Below are 22,054 nucleotides of genomic sequence, written 5' to 3'. Positions count from 1 at the left end.
CCCTTCCTAGCCCTACTCTGCCTCTCACAGGGATTACCAGGCCTTCAAAGCAGTGGTACAAGCACCAGGCTTGCTCACAACTCCTATTTCTGCTCCTCTATCCAAATGAAAGAGGGAAAATGGGACAGTCAGGTGAATGAGGCTTTGCAAAGGAGCTGGTGAAGAGTTGCTGAAGTATCCTTTTCTGTAACTGTGAAAGCAAAGAACCACTGATTTGTTATTTCAGTCACTACACTCACCACTGTAGCCCAGATACTAAAAGGAACTGCTGCCACACTCCACACTGAAAAGGAGATTTGAGAGGGAGGAAGTGGAATAGAAACCCTCGGGCTGGTCAAAAACTTCAGTGTAAGGAGGTGAGCAGGGAGTTCAGGAAGTAACACAAGGAAAGGTGTAAAAGAAGAGGCACATTATCAAAACAGTGTGCCTTTTTTCATGGAAACAAAACTAAAATAATTTTTTTGCAACTAAAGAAAACGTTCATTCAAAATGTTCTGATTTTTAACAACCAAGCAAAAGAGCTTGTTAATTTGGCTTGAATCTACTGTCATTAAAAGCCAGTTTTCTTACAGGTCTCTCATTTCCTCTCTCTTCCCATTTTCCAAAAGAGAATATGGGATAGGCAGGGAAGAAGGAAGAGAGAAAAGCCATGAGATTTTGTTTTGAGTAGTTTCAATAGACGTTCTCACACAAAGCATACGTATTATGACTATACTTTGTACTTTTGAACAATACAGTGGTAAGCACATTCTTTGGGTGGATGAAAGGAAATGCTCTGCAGTAGAAACTGCCCCATAGGACAAGGGCAGCACTGCTGTTCAGAGCTGGAGGCCTTTAGTGGTATTTGCTCTAGGACAAATAAGATTGGTACAGAACACAACCAAGATGTTTCCCTACCTCGCAGCATGTTTCAAGAGAAAATGGGGTGAATCCTCCCCCAAACAAAATAAGCAAGCAAAACTTACCACTCTTAGCAAATTCCGACGCTCTTTGAAGGTGGCACAGCAACCAAGGATGCCGGTAACCATGACAACCACCCCAGCCACCACCAGAATATAAGCAGTTGCCGAATACGTGCTGGAGGAGAGCAGGCTGATGTAGTCACTCTTCTCAGCTAGGGTCCAGGTACCCACTGCCATCACGGCCCCACCAGCCAGCTGGGTAGAAATAGAAGCAAGCAAATGAAGGGCATCTGATGTGTGAACTTTCTCACTTCCCAGAGTAACTGGACTGGGATACCAGGACATGCCTCAGCTCCACAAGCTGAGCCAAAAATGATCTACACTACAGGAAGGACCTCTCAGAGGTCTCACCAGGACCTCTGGTGCACTGAGAGGGGCTGGGCTTCAAGGTGGCTAGTTTAGCACCCTAGACAGCCTGAGATGCAAGCTGTCTGAAGCATCTACCTGTGCACAGCAATTCATACTTGGACCAGAGCCTTCCCAAAAGTAGCCACACTGTTATCTGAGCAAATACAAAAAAACCATCTAATTTATTGGGGTGCTACCTAGCAGCAGAGGGGAAGAAAACAGCTTTACATCAGCAAGCTTTCCACTGTTTGTCAGGGAGCAATACTACCAATAAATGACAACCATGCCCAATATCTCCTTCCTAGACTATACATCCGGGGAGAAAGCAGTCAAGGAGCTAAACAGCCTGGCTGGTTAAACTCTAACGCTTGCAGCAAATGAACACGAAGAAGCCAACCAGACTCCTAACAGTCCCTTCTCTCTTTGCAAGCCTTATGTTTCCAGAGGGTTTTATTTGGCTTCTAGTAAGCTCAGACAGTTTTCCTTAAAGGTCTGACCTGGACATTCCAATTCTCTGTCCCAGGCAGCAAAGGAAAAAACAATCATTTGGCATCAGTAACTTTCTGGTGAAAAGCACAACTCTAGGAAGCTCTAGTGTGGACCCAGCTGCAAGAAGGTGTTTATTATCCTTGCTCTAGCTGTCCCACTCCACTGCAAGGACTCCCTCTGCCATTTTGAGAGGAGGAATGGCAACACAGGGGAGTCCTCAGGTTCCCTGAAAAAGCAAGCCAGGTGAAAAAACAAAGCATGTTTTCAGGTTCCCTGTTGTTTTCTATACTTGGTAACATGATCTAGAAAGAGCAAGAGACTACAGTGTCAAACCATAACTTCTGCAGCCTGGGCAGGCAAGCCCAAGGGGTGGGATTTCACTCCACAGGACAAAATCTGTGTCTTATTGACATCAGCACTTTTTGCCAAAGACTTCATCAAGCCCAAGATTTCTGCACCCCTGACACCAAAACTGCAGTGCCATCTCAGTGCCTCTGAAATATACTGAAGTTTCCTACCCAGAAAAAGAAGTTGAAGATGAAGAGCAGGTACTTGAGACAGATGGTGCCACATGTTTCCTTCTTTTCCGTATACTCACGCATCTTTCTGGCTCAGCAAGTTCCTGAAAAAAAAATCAGAAAAGCTTGAGTCAGTCAGTCATCTCACCTCTTCTCCCAAAAGGCTGGCATTACTACTCTCCTCCTGCAAGAACTCAAACTTCCAACCTTTTGCTGAAGTAAGCCAGTGAGCAAGCCATTCAACTGACCTCAGGGATGTCAGACAGTGCTTGTTTAGATAAAGAGCTCTTGTGTCCATTTGGGTGACCTACACAGCATGAGACCTCACAGTGTGAAAGGGAGGCAGACAGTACCAGCATGTGGCCTTGCTGTACTGCCTTCATCCTCCTTCTCTCTCCCCATCCTGTTGTCACTTCTGGAGACTCATTTTCCTTTAGATCAATACTTGCAGTGGACGGATCAGAGCTACCATTGTGTGAGTGGTCAAGCCAAAACCATGAACTGCGATCAATGTTAAAGTGACGAAACTTCAATACAGTTCATGCTCACTTCTTGCTGTTTGAACTGAAATAAATGAAATCCCATGTAGGGGTCAGCGTTCGGAAGATCTCGCGATGTCACGGAAAGTTAGAGGGTTAGTCGCAGCCTTGTGATGTACCTGTAACCCCACCTCCCCTTGTTAGTATAAAAGGAATTAATGGCGCAATAAAAGGCGGAAGTTGGCGCTCACACTGCGTGTGTTATCTGTCTCTTTCCCTGGTCCGGGCCGACCAGTGATCTAAGCGTGGCACCTTGATATGTAGCGAATGCTACAATCCCAGAACAGAAAATCCCAGTATCTGGCTCCTGAGTGCAGCCTGTAACTGCTGCTTCTGAAGGCAGCAACAGAAACCTCTGTCTTTGACATTTAGGGAATAATCAGTCTCCAAAAAATATTCTTTCCTTACTGGCATTAGTTACAACAGCCTTAAATAGATCCCTCTCTAAGTTTGGGCTATTTTTAATCTTTACAACTGTACTGGGAATGTACTTGTTATCCACTCAAATACCCTATCCTTTTGAACCCCAGCAATATGTTGGAGTAATCTTCTTCTTCACTCACTTATTTCTCATGGTCCTTCTCATTGGTCAGCTGTCTCCTAGGGCAGCTATCCCAGCTACTAAGAGGAAGAAACCTAACCATTGGATTCAGATGATCTGACAGCATAAAACGCCACTGCAGACACCTAATGAATGGGAGTTCGTTGTGGGTCAGTCCCAGTGCAGTGTTACATATCTGCTACACTCTTGAGCAGGTTTCTCAGAAGTAGGTCTGCAGCAAGTGCAGTTCCATGTCACTTCACTGCCTCCTGTTGATGCCAGAAGGTCTGAACCTCTCCAAAAAATGTTCTCACCACTGCCTGACTAGGCAGACAGGACAAAGGCAGAGCATTACTTCCAGCATCACCGGTGTGAGGCAGTTTACAGAAGTGCAATAAAATCCGCACCACCTCTCTTGCATTCAATTTAAAAAAATCATCCCTTTCCTCCCCTACCAGCCAGCAGGGAACAACGCAAACATCTTGCACTCATATCAGAGCAAAACGCTTTCCTAAAGTGGCAATCTCCCTGGAAGCAGGCAGGCAACCAGCCTCTCCCCTTTTCCAGAGGCATGGAGTTCTTGCTTGCTTAGATTACAAAACTTCTGCCCACAAGTGACATGAGTTTCCTTTGGGGACCCACTGCAGCTGCAACCCAGCCACACAGTACACTTATCTACCTTGGTAAGTCCACTGCAAAACACCTGACAGTAAAGAAACCAAGCAATGGGTACGCACAGCCAGGCCGCACATCAAGGGGCTATCAGTTTGGGTCAGTCAGTCGGTATTATCTTTGCCGCTACATTGCTAACATCTGGCTTTAGAACCAGATGAACCAAGGCCGGGAACAGCAGCTGCCCATTCTGCAGCATAATTGTATTTTATTTGCAGGGAACTGTTTCCTTTTGCTTCACACCAGCCCACTCGAAAATCCCAGCGAGGCCTGTGCTTTAGAAACTAATAAATGGAGCTAACAGGGAAGGCAAGGGTGAGAACTTGCCAGTAGTGCCACCCATGCCTGTCCCCCATCGCCATTTCACATGAAAACATTTTTCTCTAGAATAACATCTGGCAACAACAGTTGGCAGCAGCAGGCTGTTTCACTGGCAAAGGGAGCAGCTCTGAGATGGTGGCATATATCAAGGAGAATAACTTTTCAGATTTATCTTCAGAAGAGATCAGAACCTCCAGCAATGCTCAGATTAATTACCATGTGGCAGCACAAAAAGGCCTGGGGCAGTGGGGAGGAATGGATGCTGGTGGTACCGTATGCACTGAACAGACTTGTAAATTCTCAATGAGAAGACGCCCTGTGAACGCAATGTTCATGGAAGGTGACAGATTTACAGCTCCCAGAGGCTTCATTTAGCCACAGAACAGGAATGGCAGCAGCGAGGCAGGCTCCCACAGCCACACACGCCTGCACAGCCCTAAACAGATACATTAGCCCAGACCCGAGAGATGCCCTCCAGTAACAGATTCTAAGGGCTGCACTTGGCTTTTTGCCCACCCCTTCTAACATCAGGGCTGTACGTAGAGGAAAATGCACCGCAGGTTTGCTGAGACTGACCCCTGTTCATATCACTGATAGCCAGGGGACATTACCAATGCTTACTGTCCTTGGGCTGGCTCATTGGCCCAGTTCCCCTCTTGCTCCAGAGGATTTCAGGAACCTTTCCTCCTCCTCCTCAAAGTATGTCCCCCACCAAAAAAAAGCCACTACAGGTATTTCCGCATATTACCATACAGCAGGTGCTGGGCCCTAGCGAGGGATGCTAACTTGTCCCTCCTTCTGACCTGAGAACTCAGAAATCCTAGACCAAGCTGCATCTTGTTCTGGGGGAGGACTGGGCAGACACACAGCTGAGATCGTACTTGCACTCAGATGACAGACAGTCTGAAATTCCCCACAAGACTGCAGGTCCTGCTCCACCGAGCGCTGCATACAGGCCTTTCAGGCAGCTCGGCTTCACCACTGGGAGGAGAGGATCTGTCTGTTTCCAGAAAGCTGGGAGGGAACAGCTGCAGGTTTATAAAGCATGGTGATTCACGCAGGGACAGCAGGCCATGAATCAGAAAACAATCAGGGCTGTCCCGTTTGATCTATCCTTCCTAGCCAGGAGCAGAGCTGATGGCACTGGCTGCCTCTGCATGCTTAATGACTCACTCAGCAAGCTATTCAGGGAAAGGCAGCTCTCTCCAGATCCTCTTTTTGGAAGTCATGTGTTTGTGCTCCTTACCTCACACAGGGTGGCCTGCTGTCTCTTGTCGCCTGCAAAAACAGGCTCAGGCTGTAGAGAGCTATGCTGGTCTTCAGAGAAAGCAAGTGAGGGCAGGAGACACCAGTGAAATGCCTCTCCCAAAGAGCCCAGTCAGTGGAGAGGGGAGCCACAATCTGCCTTGCAGGCTAAGGGTGACTTTGGGCTGTGAGCCTTGTGGTCCCAAAAAGCACAGAGGTGTTGATCTGTGCCACAGCACCAGGATGAACAGGGGGAGCCTCATCCTGACTTCACTGACGTGACCAGGGTCTCTTGCCTTCAGTCATCTTTATAACAAACCCTCAGAAGTGACACAAATCACCCCTGAAAACAGACAAGAAGCAGCAACATTAATTAACACACATGGTTATATTCTATTTTAAAACACCAAGGCGAAGGTCTATTCTGAATCACATCAACAATTACGAACGAGCTCTCCAGTGGACAGAAAATGGCGAGCTATGCCACAGAGATGTACTTACAAATGCATAAAAACATACTAATTAGACATAAGCTTCATAATGGGAAGCGCTTTGCTAACTGAAAATATGGTTAGAAGACCAAAAGCACTTCCACAATGAAGTTCACTTGATCAAGTCCAATAGACAGTAGCTTCATCAGCAACTTAAATTTAAGCAAGCAATCATGGTATACAGGCTGTGAAATTCAGTCATACAATGAAGAGAGGTATTTTTATGTAATTCACCAGAAATCAACAACAGGTTCCTACTATGCCCACACACACTGCAATGTAACTGACAAAGAGAAATAATGCTCTAACTAAAACAAAATGCACAAAGATGGGAGGAAAAAACAAGGACAAACTTAGTGCAACAGAGCCTGCACATGAAAGGGAGAGGTAACAGTTTGAAGATTAATTCAAGAAACAGGGAGCTGAACAGCTTGAATCCAATTCTCCACTCTGACACAGACTTTGTGCATGGCCTTGGGCAAGTCCTTTAGTCTGTCCCTTGCCTCTGCTCTTCCTCCCCAGTGCAGGACCCTCACCTTTCTCTAAACCCAGTGATGTTGTAAGGATCTGCACCAAGAACCCCTGCTGACAGAGAAATGCCAGCTGTAAGGCATGACAGGCTCCAGGTGACTGGTGTATTGGCAAAAACCTCAAAACAACACAATTTCACTGCCTCAAAAGTGCTTTTGCCAGTATAGGCTACTCTGGCCAGTCAACTGGAACAACCTCTTTTGGAGTTAGTAAAATCCATACTTACAATGAGAGGATTGCTTGGTAAAGCAATTTTGGCAACCATTTACGAGGCATGCTGGCTCAAATACGTTGAACGTTGCAAGATTTATAGTAATGAAGTACAAGAGAATGGAGTAATAGTGAAGCACCTACATGAAGAGCAAGGAGGAAAGGATGACCCACCTATTCAAACATCTCAAAAAAAAGAAAAAAGAAAAAGAGCAAGCTCATTCTGCCCTGTCTGACTGCAAGCCACAACCTCTCAGCTGGGTAAGAACACACAGTGAACAACTGCCAGGCAAGGCAGAGGTCACTTCAAAAGTGAAACCATTCCATGGCCTGATTTTCTTGGGCTCTCATCCTACTGAAACTGAACCCTTAGGACAAACCGGACAATGGGAAAGCATCAGAAATTGAGCAGTCTGACTCCAGTTCCAGGTGCTGAGCATCTGGGAACACAAGCACTGGACAAAGAGCTGTTTTGTTGTGCTGAGCCACCTAAAATCTCAATGGCAGGACTTGCTCTGGTTATCCCACATCAGACCACTGTATTTTTATTTGCAGGCCCAAAGGCACATACAGGCACACACCCACACCCCAGCTCAGAAAGCATGTGGCATACACACACACACTCCTGCTGGCTAGACATTCATTTAGTCATCACAGACGTTGCTTGGTACCTTTGCCTCAACTTGCACAGTAACAGTACTTAATTAGTACTTAAACAGCAAAGAAAGCCAGGCCTGCAGGCTTTTTCTGCACAACCTGCCCTAAAGCAGCATCTGACGGATGGGGAAGAAACAATGCCAAAGCAAATGAAATAGCTTCCAGGACATTAAAAGCATCATTATTTTAAAGTATTGATTTTTAAATGATAGCAAGAAAATTGGTATCCAACATACCAGTGATGTCTATTTCATAGATAACTTGTATGCCAGAAGTTAGATAAGTTCTAACATCTTTGCCAACACACACAAGAAAGACTATGCTGCTATGAAAGTGCAGCTCCCAAAGGGCTCCAAGTCCAACATTGTCAGCCCCCTGCCAATACAGCCACCTCATGCACCCAGTGGGCACGCTGCTGGCCTAGAGTGCAAGGTTCAGCTATGCTGGAGTCTATCTGAGCTGGCCCAGATAATGCTGGCCCTGAGGCTGCTCTTAGGAAACAAAGCAGACATTCTCCCCTTGGTATGTCCAATGGAGGTGTGGGCCAATAACCCATTATCTTCAGCAAACTCATTCTCCAGTAGGGCTGAACTCCAGCCTTTGAAAGCATGACCTCTCTAAGTTCCCTCTCTGTAAGATGAAAATACTACCACCACCTCTTTACCTACCCACTGAACATCCTCAGAAAAGGTCTCCAGCTGCTTATCAACTTGCCAGCATGCCTCACACAGCCCAGAAAGCAGGCAGAAGTCATTAAGTAAAGCCTTCCCAAGAAAGGAACGCTAAAGCTTGCAAGTGAAGAACTCCAATTTACAAAACTACTGAGTGCCATTATCTACACCAAATGAACAGCCAACATGGGTCAACAGTTTTGACACTGACCTTTCAGCACCAAAGCAGCTCACAGCACCAGTGCAAATGTTCAGTCCTCTTCAAGTGCTTTCTTCCACCCCCTCTCTTCTTGCTGGTTTTGGTCCTCTGCTGGATTCAGGAAAGCAGAAAGCTGAAAAAGAAAAGAAAAGGATGCAGAGAATTATTAACTATGTCAAAGATTATTTTGGGAATCAATATTAGATAATATACTTTGCCATCAAGTCCTCCTTTTAATAGAGAGCATGTGATTTCAGAATACACCTTATGAATGCATTTGATTAAACTGCGAAGTGTGCACTGGGTAATGGAGGAGAGCCAAACTGTGGCAGTGAAGGGCATGAAGACCTTCTGATGGTTAGAACAGGTTTATATTCACTGCTGCAACCTGTAAATGCTATCATTTCTGTCATGGCTGTGTACACACCACAACAACAGCTCATTCTGGTGCAAAAGGCCTGAAAGTAACTCCATGAGAAAGCTCAGGAAGAAGACCCTTCTGTGCAGTGTGAAGCCCTAGCTGGTGTTAGTGCCTTGAAGTGATCATTGCCCCGAGCCCTCCCATGGGAGCTGCCTGGGAAGAGGAAAGAGGTGGGCAGACAGTACCAGAACTCATTGTGTACATCCATCCTCTGCTCCCAGGGCATACGAGCCCCAGGATATAGAGTGTGAACCAGAGCAGGGCCCCTGTAGAGAAAGGTGTGCTAGAAGTCACCATTTTCTTCAGCGTCTGTCCCTGCTGAAGCATAATCAAGACACAGGTCCTAAGCACCATGGCAGGCTCTGCTGGAAAACAGCTCCCCTGAATTCACCTGCCACTGCCAGCCCTCCTAGAGCAAGGCTTCAATCTCCCAGTAAATGCACAGTACTTCCCTCAGATAAGCAAGAAGCCACAGGAAGGTGCCTTCAAACTTAACAGGAGTTATTTCTCTACAACCTTACTACATTTATCATAGAATCATAGATTGGTTTGGGTTGGAAGGGACCTTTAAAGGTCATCTAGTCCAACCCCCACCCCCAGCAATGAGCAGAGACATCTTCAACTAGATCAGGTTGCTCAGAGCCCCATCCAGCCTGACACTGAACACTTCCAGGGATGGGGATTCTACAACCTCTCTCGGCAACCTCTTCCAGTGTTTCACCACCCTCACCATAAAAAATTTCTTCCTTACATCTAGCCTGAATCTGGCCTCTTTTAGTTTAAAATCATTACCCCTTGTCCTGTCACAACAGGCCCTACTGAAAACTCTGTCCCTATCTTCCTTATAAGCCCCCTTCAAGTATTGAAAGGCCACAATAAGATCTCCCCAGAGCCTTCTCTTCTCCAGGCTGAACAAACCCAGCGCTCTCAGCCCTTCCTCACAGGAGATGTGTTCCAGCCCTCTGATCATGTTTGTGGGCCTCCTCTGGACCCACTCCAACAGGTCCATGTCTTTCCTCTACTGAGGACCCCAGAGCTAGATGCAGTACTGCAGGTGGGGTCTCACCAAAGCAGAGTAGAAGGGAACAATCACCTCCCTCAACATGTTGACCAACAGTTCTTTTGATGCAACCCATAATATGGTTGGCTTTCTGGGCTGCAAGCGCACATTGCCAGCTCATGTCCAGCTTTTCATTCACCAGAACCTCCAAGTCCCTCTCAAAAGGGCTGCTCTCAATCCCTTCATCCCCCAGCCTGTATTGATACCAGAGGTTGCCCTGACCCAGGTGCAGGACCTTGTACTTGGCCTTGTTGAACCTCATGAGGTTCACATGGGCCCACTCCTTGAGCTTGTCCAGGTCCCTCTGGATGGCATCCCATCCCTCGGGTGTGTCAACCGCACCACTCAGCTTGGTGTCATCTGCAAACTTGCTGAGGGTGCGCCCAATCCCACTGTCCATATCATTGATGAAGACATTAAACAGTACTGGTCCCAGTACGGACCCCTGAAGGACACCACTCATCACTGATCTCCATCTGGACTTTGAGCCATTGACCACTATGCTCTGGATGCGACCATCCAACCAATTCTTTATCCACCAAACAGTCCACCCATCAAATCCATATCTCTCCAATTTAGAGAGAAGGTTGTTGTGGGGGACCGTGTCAAAGGCCTTACAAAAGTCCAGACAGATGACACCCGTAGCTTTTCCCTTGTCCACTGGTGTAGTCACTCCATCATAGAAGGCTACTAGGTTGGTCAGGCAAGACTTGCCCTTGGTGAAGCCATGCTGGCTGTCTCGAATCACCTCCCTGTCCTCCACGTGCCTTAACACAGCTTCTAGGAGGATCTGTTCCATGATCTTCCCAGGCACAGAGGTGAGGCTGCCAGGTCAGTAGTTCCCAGGGTCCTCCTTTCCAACCTTTTTAAAAATGGGTGCAATGTTTCCCTTTTCGCAGTCTCCGAGGACTTCACCTGACTGCCATGACTTTTCAAGTACCATGGAGAGTGGCTTGGCAACTACATCAGCCAATTCCCTCAGGACTCTGGGATGCATCTCATCAGGTCCCATAGACTTACGTATGTTCAGGTTCCTCAGGTGGTCTCAAACCTGACCTTCTCTTACAGTGGGAGGGACTTTGCTCCCCCAGTCCCTGCCTCAAGGTCCATCCACTCGAGAAGTGGGGGAAGAGAGATTGCCAGTGAAGACTGAGGCAAAAAAGTTGAGTACCTCAGCCTTCTCCTCGTCTGTTGTTACCAGTTTGCCAGTCATGTTCGTTGGGGGGATACACTTTCTTTGACCTTCCTTTTCAGGCTGACGTACCTATAGAATCCCTTCTTATTATTCTTTGCATCCCTTGCCGAGTTCAGCTCCAGCCACGCCTTGGCCTTCCTGACCCCATCCCTACACAACTGGGCAATGTCCCTATACTCTTCCCAGGACACCTGTCCCTGCTTCCACTGCCTGTGCATTTCCTTCTTGCCCTTTAGCTTGACCAGCAGGTCTCGACTCATCCGTGCCGGTCTCTTGGCATCCTTGACTTCTTACTCCTGGGAATCAAGAGCTCTTGTGCTTTATGGAAAGCATCCTTAAAGATCTGCCAGCTCTGTTCTGCTCCCTTGTCACTGATGGCAGTTTCCCAGGGGGTCCTACTAACTCCTCGAACAGCTGGAATTTTGCTTTCCTAAAATTCAGGGTCCCGACTTCAGTCTTTGCATGACCCATATCCCTCAGGACTGCAAACTCCACCAGTGCGTGATCACTGCAGCCCGGGCTGCCTCCAATCCTGATGTCACCAATTAGCTCACTTGTGTTGGTCACCAACAGGTTCAGTAACGCATCCCCTCTGGTAGGGCTGTCTACTACCTGGCTTAAGAAGTTATATTCAATGCACTCCAGGAGTCTCCCAGATTGTCTACAGCTTGCTGTGCTACTTTACCAGCAGATGTTGGGGTGGTTGAAGCCTCCCAGCAGGATGAGAGCCTGCAAGCCTCCTGTAGCTGGAGTAAGAAGACTTCATCAGTAGGCTCTCCCTGATTCAGGCAGCCTGTAGTAAACACCAACCACAAGGTTCCTTTTGTTGGCTCGATCTCTAATTCTTACCCATAAGCTTTCAACCTGCTTGTGGCTATTCTTCAGAGACAGCTCTTCACAATCTATCCATTTCTTGACATAGAGGGCAACCCCTCTGTCCCTCCTTCCTCACCTGCCCCTTCTGAACAGCTTGTAGTCATCGACAGCAGCACTCCAGTCATTTGTCCCACCAAGTTTCAGTAATGGCAAGTAGGTCATAGCTTTCTAGCAGCACCATGGCTTCCAACTCATCCTGTTTGTTGCCCATGCTCCATACACTGGTGCGGAGGCACTTCAGCTGCGCCGTTGGCAGTGTCATCTTTTTAGAGGAACACACCCTAATTCCTTTGACATGTTTCACCAGTGTTTCTCTGTTGGCTCCTATTACCTCAGGAGCCCCTGGCTCCTCTTTGTAAGACTTCAAGTGTGCTCCAGTGCACCCAGCACATTGCAGAGCAACAGGCTGAGGGCCCTTGCTAGCAAACCGTCCCTCTAACCTTGGTGTGTCATCCTACGGTTTGTCATTTCTGTGGAGGCAGCTAGGCTGCATAAGGCAGCTGTACTGGAAAATGGCCTCTAGCATCCCCTCTGTCCAGTGCTTTTCTAAGATAGAGGGTCCCAAACTTTTTGCAGTCGTTTGTGCTGCCACATCCTCAGCCATCTCATCCTCATCCCACAGCAGGCAGGTTCAATTCTCCCTGCAATCTGTTTCCATTGGCATTGCAGGCAACAGGATGGAGAGGAGAATACCAATTCTCCCTCCCTAACCTGTTTGGACACTGAATTAATGACCCTTTGATCTACACCCTGACACTAACCTACTTCACAGCCTAAGGCTTAAACTCCTATCTATTGCTGGTACCGGGATATGGAAACAGTAATACTTCCTGACTTGCCTGGGTGGGATAATGGGATGTTTGCAAACCAGCTGGGAAGAGAAAAAGTTACTTTTTATTAGCAGATCAAATTTAACACAATTCATAACCATTTTAACTTCCTATTATCTTCAAGGGGAGGTTCCTGCAGGCCTTTACCTAGCATAGTATGGGCAACACACCTTCATTTATAATCAGCTTGGATTACCCCTGCTTCCATTCCCTATGAAAAGGCATGCTCTAGTAAGAGCTAGAAACTTGTTGATTCACATTACTGTGTAGCCTCTAGACCACAAAAACATGTTGAGAGAAACAGTGGAAATCCCAGCACTTCAGCCATTGAGAAGCAGGCCAAACAAAGCCCTGGAATCATTAAAGATCAAACAACAGAGCTTTCTGAGGAACTGGGGAGTGGAGGGAAGGCACAGGCAGCACAATCATCTGTAAAGCAAGCAATAGCTCTGAAGCATCCTCAGTCCCATGGCTGGGCCCAAACTCTCCTCAAGGAGCCCTTGTGCCCTACCATTTATCCATCTGCTTCATGCTGCTCCCCCACTCCTGCCCTTTCAGAAGAGAAAGCCAACCCAGGACGCAAAGCTGAATGTTTTGCTTTCCACCTCAGCTTGTTGGAACATGCTGGAAAGTCAAAGTACTCATGCCTCTAGGGCTGGGGAGAAGGCAAAACATGAGCCAGACATCCAGTGAGGCAAAAAAGCTCCTTCTCAGGAATTGTCATTTATACTTGTGTGTGGAGCAGGCACACAGAATAGTTTTTGGTCCAAAACACTCCTCCCTGACCCTTTACACGGACGCTCAACTCATTTGGCACTGCTGAATGAGATTCCCCAGACCACAGCTTGGAAACTGTCTTTATCTCCTTCTGCCTGTTGTCTAAACTGATGATGTGCTGCTGAGGGCATGAAGTATTGACGGTACAGTACCTAGCACAAAAGGATCTCGCCCCAAGCCTTTTAGGGGCTGCTGAGAAGTGAGGAATACAAAGCAATGTTTTCTAGCCACATCACCTACTCCTACCAGGAAGGTGCACAGTGGTTCTGGGAGAAGTGGAGACAACTTAGAAAGCCACCTACATTCAACAAGAAGGAAGATCTCTTGGCCATCTTTGGCAGACCCTGCCTGGCTCTACCTCTCAATGGGGAGAGCACCTTTCTGAAGGACTCAGAGAGGATAAGCAAGATTCCATCCTGGGAGTTTGGGAGGATCTCACCTCAACACTGTCTGGGTCTAGGAATCATCTCCACAGGCACATCACAGTCCTGCTGTCACCCCTTGGGATGCTTGCCAAATCCCTCCTTTCTTCTACCCTGGCTCGAGCTGCTGCATTTTGAATAGACCCCTCAAGAGAGATGTAGACCCTTAACTCCTGCTAATTTTGATGAGAGTCAGGTGTCCAGTGAGGAACTGTGTGCCTAATACACCTGAGGAGCCATCTGCTCTTTGAGACATGAGCTGTCTCTCAGAAGAGCGCTTAGCCCTTCTGCTAATTTTCCTGAGACTGTTTACTCCCCAGGGGAGGGACTTACTGAAGTAACAATGAGCATACATTTCAGACTCGGCAAGGGTTCACATGTCCAGCACCACACACATACCTGCGAATTAAATGTTCTATGAGGGGGTTAGTCAAACCTAGGCAAGGTGGTGGCTGACTTCGGGATCCTTGAAGATAAAAGGGACCTTAGCATAAAACCAATTTCACAACCATTAAGAAAAAGAAAGCATGAGACTGAAAGAAAGAGCGATAGAGCATGCCCAGGACTGCATGTGTCTGTGCTCTAGCACTGTTCCACTCCAAAGCAAACAAAAAACCCTTCACAGGGCTTTCTGGTCCTAACAAAACATATGCAGCCAGCCACATCCTGAGAGCAGAAAGCCCCCATGTGCTGCTTCCAGAAGTGGATGACCAGGGAAGCAAATGGCCCCTCCAAGCACCCAGTCCCCATCGGGAGCTGGAAGGCAGGCCAGAGACCAGCATGCACTGCGCGACCAACGGGAACTCCTTCTTGCATCAAACAACATCCTCTTGTATCTCATAAGGCCTCCTTTATCCTGAAGGATCCCGAAGCACTTTACGCTATTTATACACAGGAACCACTTCACTAGTCATTGAACTGAGGAGAGGAACAATAACCGTCTCTTTTCTCTCTCTTGAAGCACCAGAAATCAGTGCCTGGCGTGTGTTTGCAGACAGCTCATAGCAATGAGGGTTTGCCATGATGAGGAACAATAGTTCAGATAGGTCAGGGTTAGCCAACAGACAAGACAAACTCTTCACTGCAGCCTACTATTGGCATTTTAAATTCTATTTTCCCAACTCTGCTCATGGGCATTGTGGGGTTTTTTTGCATATGTTTTTTTTTTTTTAAGCAGGGCTTTGTCCACACTGAAGAACTTACCAGTAGCATTATACCGCATTTCTAAACAAAACAGTTTGTGCAGAATCAGCTTTCCGCCTGATCCCTTCCTATTCATTACATTCATTTTCAGCTCAGCTCTGAGAAGCAAAGCCACTGGGTCCTCAGTGTTTTCAGGGAGTGCTCACAAAACCTCCCTGCCGTGTAGCCATGCCAGTACTAGGACCAAGCCAATAAGCACTAAAAATCCTCCCAGCTCCCACAAAGCCTACTCAGGCAATTCTGTACATCAGTTCACATCTGTCCTGGTTTTGGCTGCAATAAAGTTAATTTTCTTCTTAGTAGCTGGTATAGTGCTGTGTTTTGGATTTAGGATGAGAAGAATGTTGGTAACACACTGATGTTTTCAGTTGTTGCTTAGTAGTGTTTAGTCTAAAGTCAAGGATTTTTCAGCTTCTCATACCCAGCCAGCAAGAAAGCTGGAGGGGCACAAGAAGTTGGGAGGGGACACAGCCAGGACAGCTGACCCAAACTGGCCAAAGGGGTATTCCATATCATGTGACATCATGCTCAGTATATAAACTGGGGGGAGTTGGCTGGTGCGGGCATGGTGGCTCGGGGATTGGCTGGGCATCAGTCGACGGGTGGTGAGCAACTGTATTGTGCATCACTTGTTTTGTATATTCTCTTATTAGTAGTAGTAGTATTTCCTCTTCCTTTTCTGTCCTACTAAACTGTCTTTATCTCAACCCACAAGTTTTACTTTTTTACCCCTCCTCGATTCTCTCCCCCATCCCACTGGGGGGGGGCCGGGGGGGGGGGGCTGGAGTGAGCGAGTGGCTGCATGGTGCTTAGTTGCCAGGTGGGGTTAAACCACGACAAAAGCGCTCTCCAAATAATGCAGCGATGATAATCATTTGTTCAGTCTCTACCAATAGCTGGGTTTTTACACTGTGGTTTGAGCTCAGGGCAAATACTAACCTAAGAACACATGCTGTGTCGTAGCTAGTGCACAGTCACTCAAAATTTGTTTGCAGTCTCATTGCAGAGGTACTTTCAGTTTCATTCCCTACAAATCTGTGCAGTGAAAAAGTGACTAGCTAAAAACCAGTAGATTTTCTACCTACCCACAGTATCAGGTGCATATCCCATGGCAGGCCACCATCTTCACCTCACCAGGCTCATGAACGAATCGTGGGACTTTAATCCCACCATCTAAAATACGTGCAGCAGTTTTTGGAAGAGAGGGCAGGCAGCTGGTGTGTCACCACAGGGTACATTTCTAGCCTCTCTTTGACACAGCGTTCTATAATCTCACTGCCTGAAAGATCCTTTGCCTCCTTAAAGCATCCCAACAAAGAAAAAAAAGGTAGCATGATATAGTAGGAGCACAGAGAGATCAAGTGACTCCCCCAGCAGAGAGAAGGGGTGGATTTGCTCTCCTCACATCTCAACACCCATCCTCCACCCACTGAGCTGTTCTGTCCTCTGGAAGACCATTGCAGAACGCAAAGCTGTAAAACACAAAGTTTTCAAGCTACTTGTTAGCACTGCCCTACCTGTGCCTGACACACCTGACTGCAGACAGTACAAAGCAAGAAGTGCACAAAATGCTGGCACCAGCTTTAGCTTTTGTACAAAACTTGTTTTGCTTTGAGTAGGCTGTTCCTGTTCTTGCTTTCTGCAGTGTAAACAAGCAATGCAAAAGTCTGTGGAGTCAGCCCACAGGTCTCTCCCAGGCTGCCTGCTTCAGTTTCGACTCCACAAAAAACACATTTTAAAAGCAGCTGAGAAGGGATTTGACAGTGGAAACTAAGGATAGCAGTCTTATCGCTTCAGCTGTCTTGCTGATTAGCTCAGGACTGGTGCCGCCCATGCCAGAGGAAACCTCTCAGCATGTCAGTGATAGTGCTGGTACCTCTGGTTCTAGGAACGGGGCAATGCACCCTGCAGCACCCCAGTGCACCGACAAAAGGGAACATCATGCAGCCACAGAACGAGGTGACAGCAGCTCTCACCTCAGCATGGCAGCTAGAGAGATATCGATGCCATCTTCAGAAGCCTCCCTTCCTACCCAGGACAGCCACCTCATGTGGGAACACTCTCGTGCCTGGAATTACCCACTTCGGTAACAGCAGCGCCAGGAATGGCCAAGAAGTCTCTTCTGACCATCAGTCCTTATATATCCCTGATGTCTGTGTCTCTGAGGGTGTTTTGGAGTGATCATTGAATGCTTTGAGGAGTTATATTCCTCACCAGAGCTAAAAACACTTTACTAGAGTCAGATCAAATATCAAGCACAGTCAAGGGCAAATTAAGTGACATTTCATTTCCCAGAGCTGAAAGTCTAGGCTCATAGGAACTAGCTGTCTCCTTTTGCTATAGGAGCAATGCTGGAAACAACGCTCAATCCAAGCTGCTTAAGGCTGCCTTGAAAAGGACCATTCTTCCAGTAAAAATTAAACATCCTCCAGCCAAAAATAAAACATTCCTCCTCCTTCCCCCTTGCTCTTGTGTAGCAGGTTTTAATGACTCCACCAAAACCATTTACGCAGCTGTTCTTAGGCCAGCCTGCAAACTTGACAGGGAGGCAACCAGCAGGTGAATAAATAACTGGGAGGCAAGGGCTGTCCCCAAGGCAATTATTTGCTGGCCCTTTGCCAAGGCTGGGGGCAAGGGAAAAAGATAAAAAGTCCCTGACTCCAGAGCACATGCTAACAAGTTTTAAAGAAATCCCCCAGCCCCAAGCCATCAACCACTTCCCTGAAACACCTCACTCCACCAGCCTGTATACAGACCTGCACACAGGAAAAGGGAGCTGGGCTTGCTTGGGTCCTCTCCGCTGCTTCAAATAAACACACAGGCAAAGGGCAGGCCTCCATGAAGGGTACAGAGCTATAAACAGTACAGAAACTTTGGCAAGTCTGCCTCAGCATATCATCCACTTCATTTAGAGCTGGCAGGAATAAGTAACTGGGAAAGGGTTCCTCTAACAGAGGCCAGCATAAACTAGCTGGACTTCAACCAAAGCTGGGAAATCCTGCAGAGGATTTCTCCACCAACCCACCCTCAGGTTACCCTAGCACTATATGAACAAGCTTCATTAAAGGAAAGCCTAAAAGGAGTTTGAAACTTAATCCTCCCCACCACTCCCCCACCGTGGAGGTCAATTTTCAAGTCAAGAGGGACCATATCATCTCATCTGATCTCCTGTCATTTTAAAGGTTAAAATTTTAAAGGCTAAAAGTAGTCCATTCTACAACTGTCGGACACCCTGGATTAACCCTCAAACACCAGGAAGACTCAAGAAGACTTCAGGAGATGGGAGAAACCACATACTTTGTTCCATCAGGAGCCTCTCCAAATGTTACTGGCACATACTCAGCATTCAGACTACTTCTTTGAGCTTAGCAGAAACCAGCAGAGCACTTTCCTCTGTGTGTAAGAGACAGGAACATGACAAACATCCAGCGTGGGGCAGACTCATTATCCGTCTCAACACACCCCATGCCATTAGTGAGCAGGAGGGGGAAAGCAGTCCACAGCATGGTTCATTTGTAGGTTAAGCCACTCACTAAGTCCTTAAACACTAAAAGCAAAAAATACTCAAGAGAAAATCCAGGAACAACACAGCCAAAAGTTTCTGAAGAAACTGAGTAACTACCTTCACTTTGACCTGAGTTTCGGTCAGTACTAATGCCCACTGTGAAAATGAGGTCCCTCTAGGATATCAAAGGATGAGGAACCCTGAAAACAAAAGTCACTTCTTGCTTTTGAAGAAATTAGATAAAACTCTAAAATTCGTGCTGGAAGTAACCAGGGCAATTCTGGCACAGAAAATAATCCTCCTATGACTGACCTCAGATGAAAGGGTGTTTCAGCACTGACTGCTCTGGTGTCAGGGCCACCTTCCTACCACTCAGAAAACTCCTCACTGCAGTGGTAGCAGCATCTGACTTGGTAACCAAGTCAGTCTTCCTGCACAGACACAGGAAAACAAAAAAGACTATTTGGTCAGGGTGATACAGGGAGAGGGGACTTGGGCTGGCCAGACATGGTTATCCATGTCAAAAATTGGGAGGATACTGCTGATCTGCAGAAGTTATGCCCTTCGTACACAGGGAAATTTGCTCCCCACTTACACACTTGTAAATATACTGTTGATAAGAATTATGCTGATATAACTACAATAATTTAATTTGGATACTCTCACTGCTCTCATCTAAGTTAGCTTCCCTTTTTCCTAAAAGGTGGTCTTCTTCCACATGGAGACAGATGCAGCCAAAGTAAAGCTCGTGACACAGTGAAAGCGAAGTTTTTCCTCTGCAACTGTGTCTGATTTTCCCTCCTTCAGGCTTCTTGCAGCACACCTGTGAGTCAGGATCCATGCTCCACCAGTGCCTGACCAACTCTGAGGGCAAACAGCCCAGTGAAGTCAGCAACTAGGATTTTCTTCTGGTGTCAGCACAGTGGTTTAAATTCCCTTTTTCCTGTGTTGGGACACATTGCACATGCTGGAGGTAAGCACTGGGGAACACACAATGGATAGAGCAGGCCTTTGTTCCCGGAGGCTGAGTGCAGCCTCATTCCCCACATACAGCACCAGAGCTCAGTGGGATGCTTGTACTCTTTCCCTACTCAGGAGGAGGAAAAAACCCAGCAAACTGGGACTCGAAGGTGCAGAAACCAGCCTGACAGTTCCTCCTCCTCAAATACAGAAAGAGGTCCTCCTGATAACAGGAAATTTGTCTCTCCAAAAACCCTCCAAGTGGGCGAGGTAAATTGGAGACCACATCAAACCCCTCATCTCACCTCTGGCAGACCTCTCACCTAAGTCAAGTCTCCCAACAAAGACGGAAGAGGGCTACTCCATATAGCAAGAGGGGACCTGCAACTAACCACAGCTTCCAGCTCGCTGGCAGCTCAACTCCTCAGTGAGCTGTACTTCCACACAAGACTGGACTCATCCCTTCTATGCTACAACAGCCGAACCCACAAGCACAAAGCCCAACACTTTCCCGTATGCATGTTCCTTGCGCACAGCACTCGACATGCACACACCTGAGACCCCTTCTTGCTCCAGAGCTGGCTGCTCCAAGGCAGTGCTTGCCATGGATGTGTCCATGTGCACGGCTTCTACACTCACCGTACACCGCTGTGACTGTACACAGAGCTCCTCACCACCTCCCCAGGAGCTCTGTGTGCAGCTTACAGTGACCACGGACAAAAAGAACAAATGACCTCTGTTTCCAGGGCAATGTGAGGGGGAGATATGGGATATGAATTCCTCCCTTCTGGATTCCACCAAAGCTAGGAAGAAATACTGACATTCACAAGCCATGACTCATGCCTGCCTGGTCCAGCACTCCAGAAGTCCTGCTCACTGGCTGGCATGCCAGAAACACCAGCATGGCTGGCATCTGCCAGCTGACTCTGTTAGCATATAAATTTGACCAAAACGTCCTTCCTCTGTTTTCTGTATTGTTGCAGTGTGGTGGTCGCTGAGGGTCAGAGTACTCCCTGAAAACTTGTACAACCGCACAGGCAGTGTGGCTGTTGCTCTGGCAGGTAACAGGTCAGCGAGGCTCAAAACATGAACAGCTTCACACAAAACAGAAACCTCTCCCCCAGGAATTCCTGCCTCAAACCACTCTTGGTCCCACTTTTAACTGGATCTCATTAGTGAAGGAGCCAAAGAATCTGTTGTTAGTACTCCAGCTACGCTGGTAAGTCATATACTTGTATTTAAAGAGCTGCCAAGGATGCTCCATTAACCTCCACAGAGCATAATTCCTGACTGTCCCTCCTTCTCCCACTAGACCAGTATCCTGCCCCCACTAGCAGCTACTTACGCTTACATCCTTCCATAGTGGAACTGGCTACACTTTCAGGCCCATGTTGAGCTTATTGCGCTACTGCCTGAAATGCACCTACCGAGCTGTACAGCACTTTTCCAGCTCGGACCAGAGAGCCACAACCACCCAACCAGCAAGAGGAACTTAGGTTAGAAACACGGACGAAGCTGGTCATACCCAAACATGGCCCAGACCCCAAGACACACCTTATTCTGTCATGCAATATCAGGAGTGCAAAATAGTAAGTATCTGCTTGGTCTTTCTCCTGTCTGCTTCTCCCCCATAGGGGCAGAAGTGTTCCAGGGCAAGGTATCAGACATGCTTTCACCCCACCCATTTGTACAGCACAGCCAGACCTCTCTCCCCCAATCTCTCCAGGTGTTTGTTCCTCTCAACCTGTCCCTCTCCTACAGTGGCAAAGACATCTGGGAAACATGCTGCAGATTTCAGCCCAACTCCACAGCTTCTTAGGAGCGTGCACTTTTCACTTTGCAGCTACAGGGACAAACTCCACCAAAGCACAGGCACTTGGACCCTCATAACTCTTTCCACTGCCCCAGCTCCCCACTGCTCTGTTTAAAACCAGCTCCCTGCCGCTCTGTTTTCTTTCCTATAAAAGGAAACAGAACCTGGGTTGGAAAAGTGAACTTTGCTCCTTTTGCATTCAGATCTGGTACCAGCATAGATAAGAAACAACAGTCAATGCCAAACATTTTGTGTCACCTACTTCTGGCTCAGTTTTTCCTTACGAAGCCTCATTACCACTGCCAGGAACAACTGGTGGGTCTGAGCAACATCCCCTCTCGTACCTCCCACACTTTTCAATTCCACCTCTCTTAAGAGGCCGTGCCATATCCCACATCGTCCATGCTTCCTCACTCAGATGCACTCACCTCTTATGTACATGCTCAGCAGGTAGAAAAAGCGACTCCACGGCAGCCTACATGGATGCAGGCAATACACACTGTGCAACTCACTGTACAATTAAAAATGCATTTGGTTGGCTGTACCCTGCTGACAGTGGCTGTGGGTCAACACCCAAATGCATTTAAACAGCTGCCAA

The 22,054-nt window shown here is 47.4% G+C and overlaps 1 protein-coding gene across 1 annotated transcript in view; it reads right to left on the bottom strand.

Moving 5' to 3' along the window:
- The window catches only part of CD151 (CD151 molecule (Raph blood group)), a 39,271-nt gene that overhangs the window by 12,860 nt on the left and 4,357 nt on the right, over positions 1-22,054 (bottom strand). Inside the window, exons 2-4 of the mRNA XM_075047852.1 lie at positions 8,407-8,527; positions 2,318-2,421; positions 966-1,157 (exon numbers count right to left, since the gene is read on the bottom strand). Of these exons, the coding sequence (XP_074903953.1) occupies positions 966-1,157; positions 2,318-2,401 (276 nt within the window). The 5' untranslated portion in view covers positions 2,402-2,421; positions 8,407-8,527. The remainder of the gene's footprint in view (positions 1-965; positions 1,158-2,317; positions 2,422-8,406; positions 8,528-22,054) is intronic.

Source organism: Buteo buteo, chromosome 16, assembly GCF_964188355.1.
Source record: "Buteo buteo chromosome 16, bButBut1.hap1.1, whole genome shotgun sequence".
In the NCBI taxonomy this organism is placed as follows: domain Eukaryota; kingdom Metazoa; phylum Chordata; class Aves; order Accipitriformes; family Accipitridae; genus Buteo; species Buteo buteo.
This window is presented reverse-complemented; position numbering and strand designations above follow the sequence as displayed.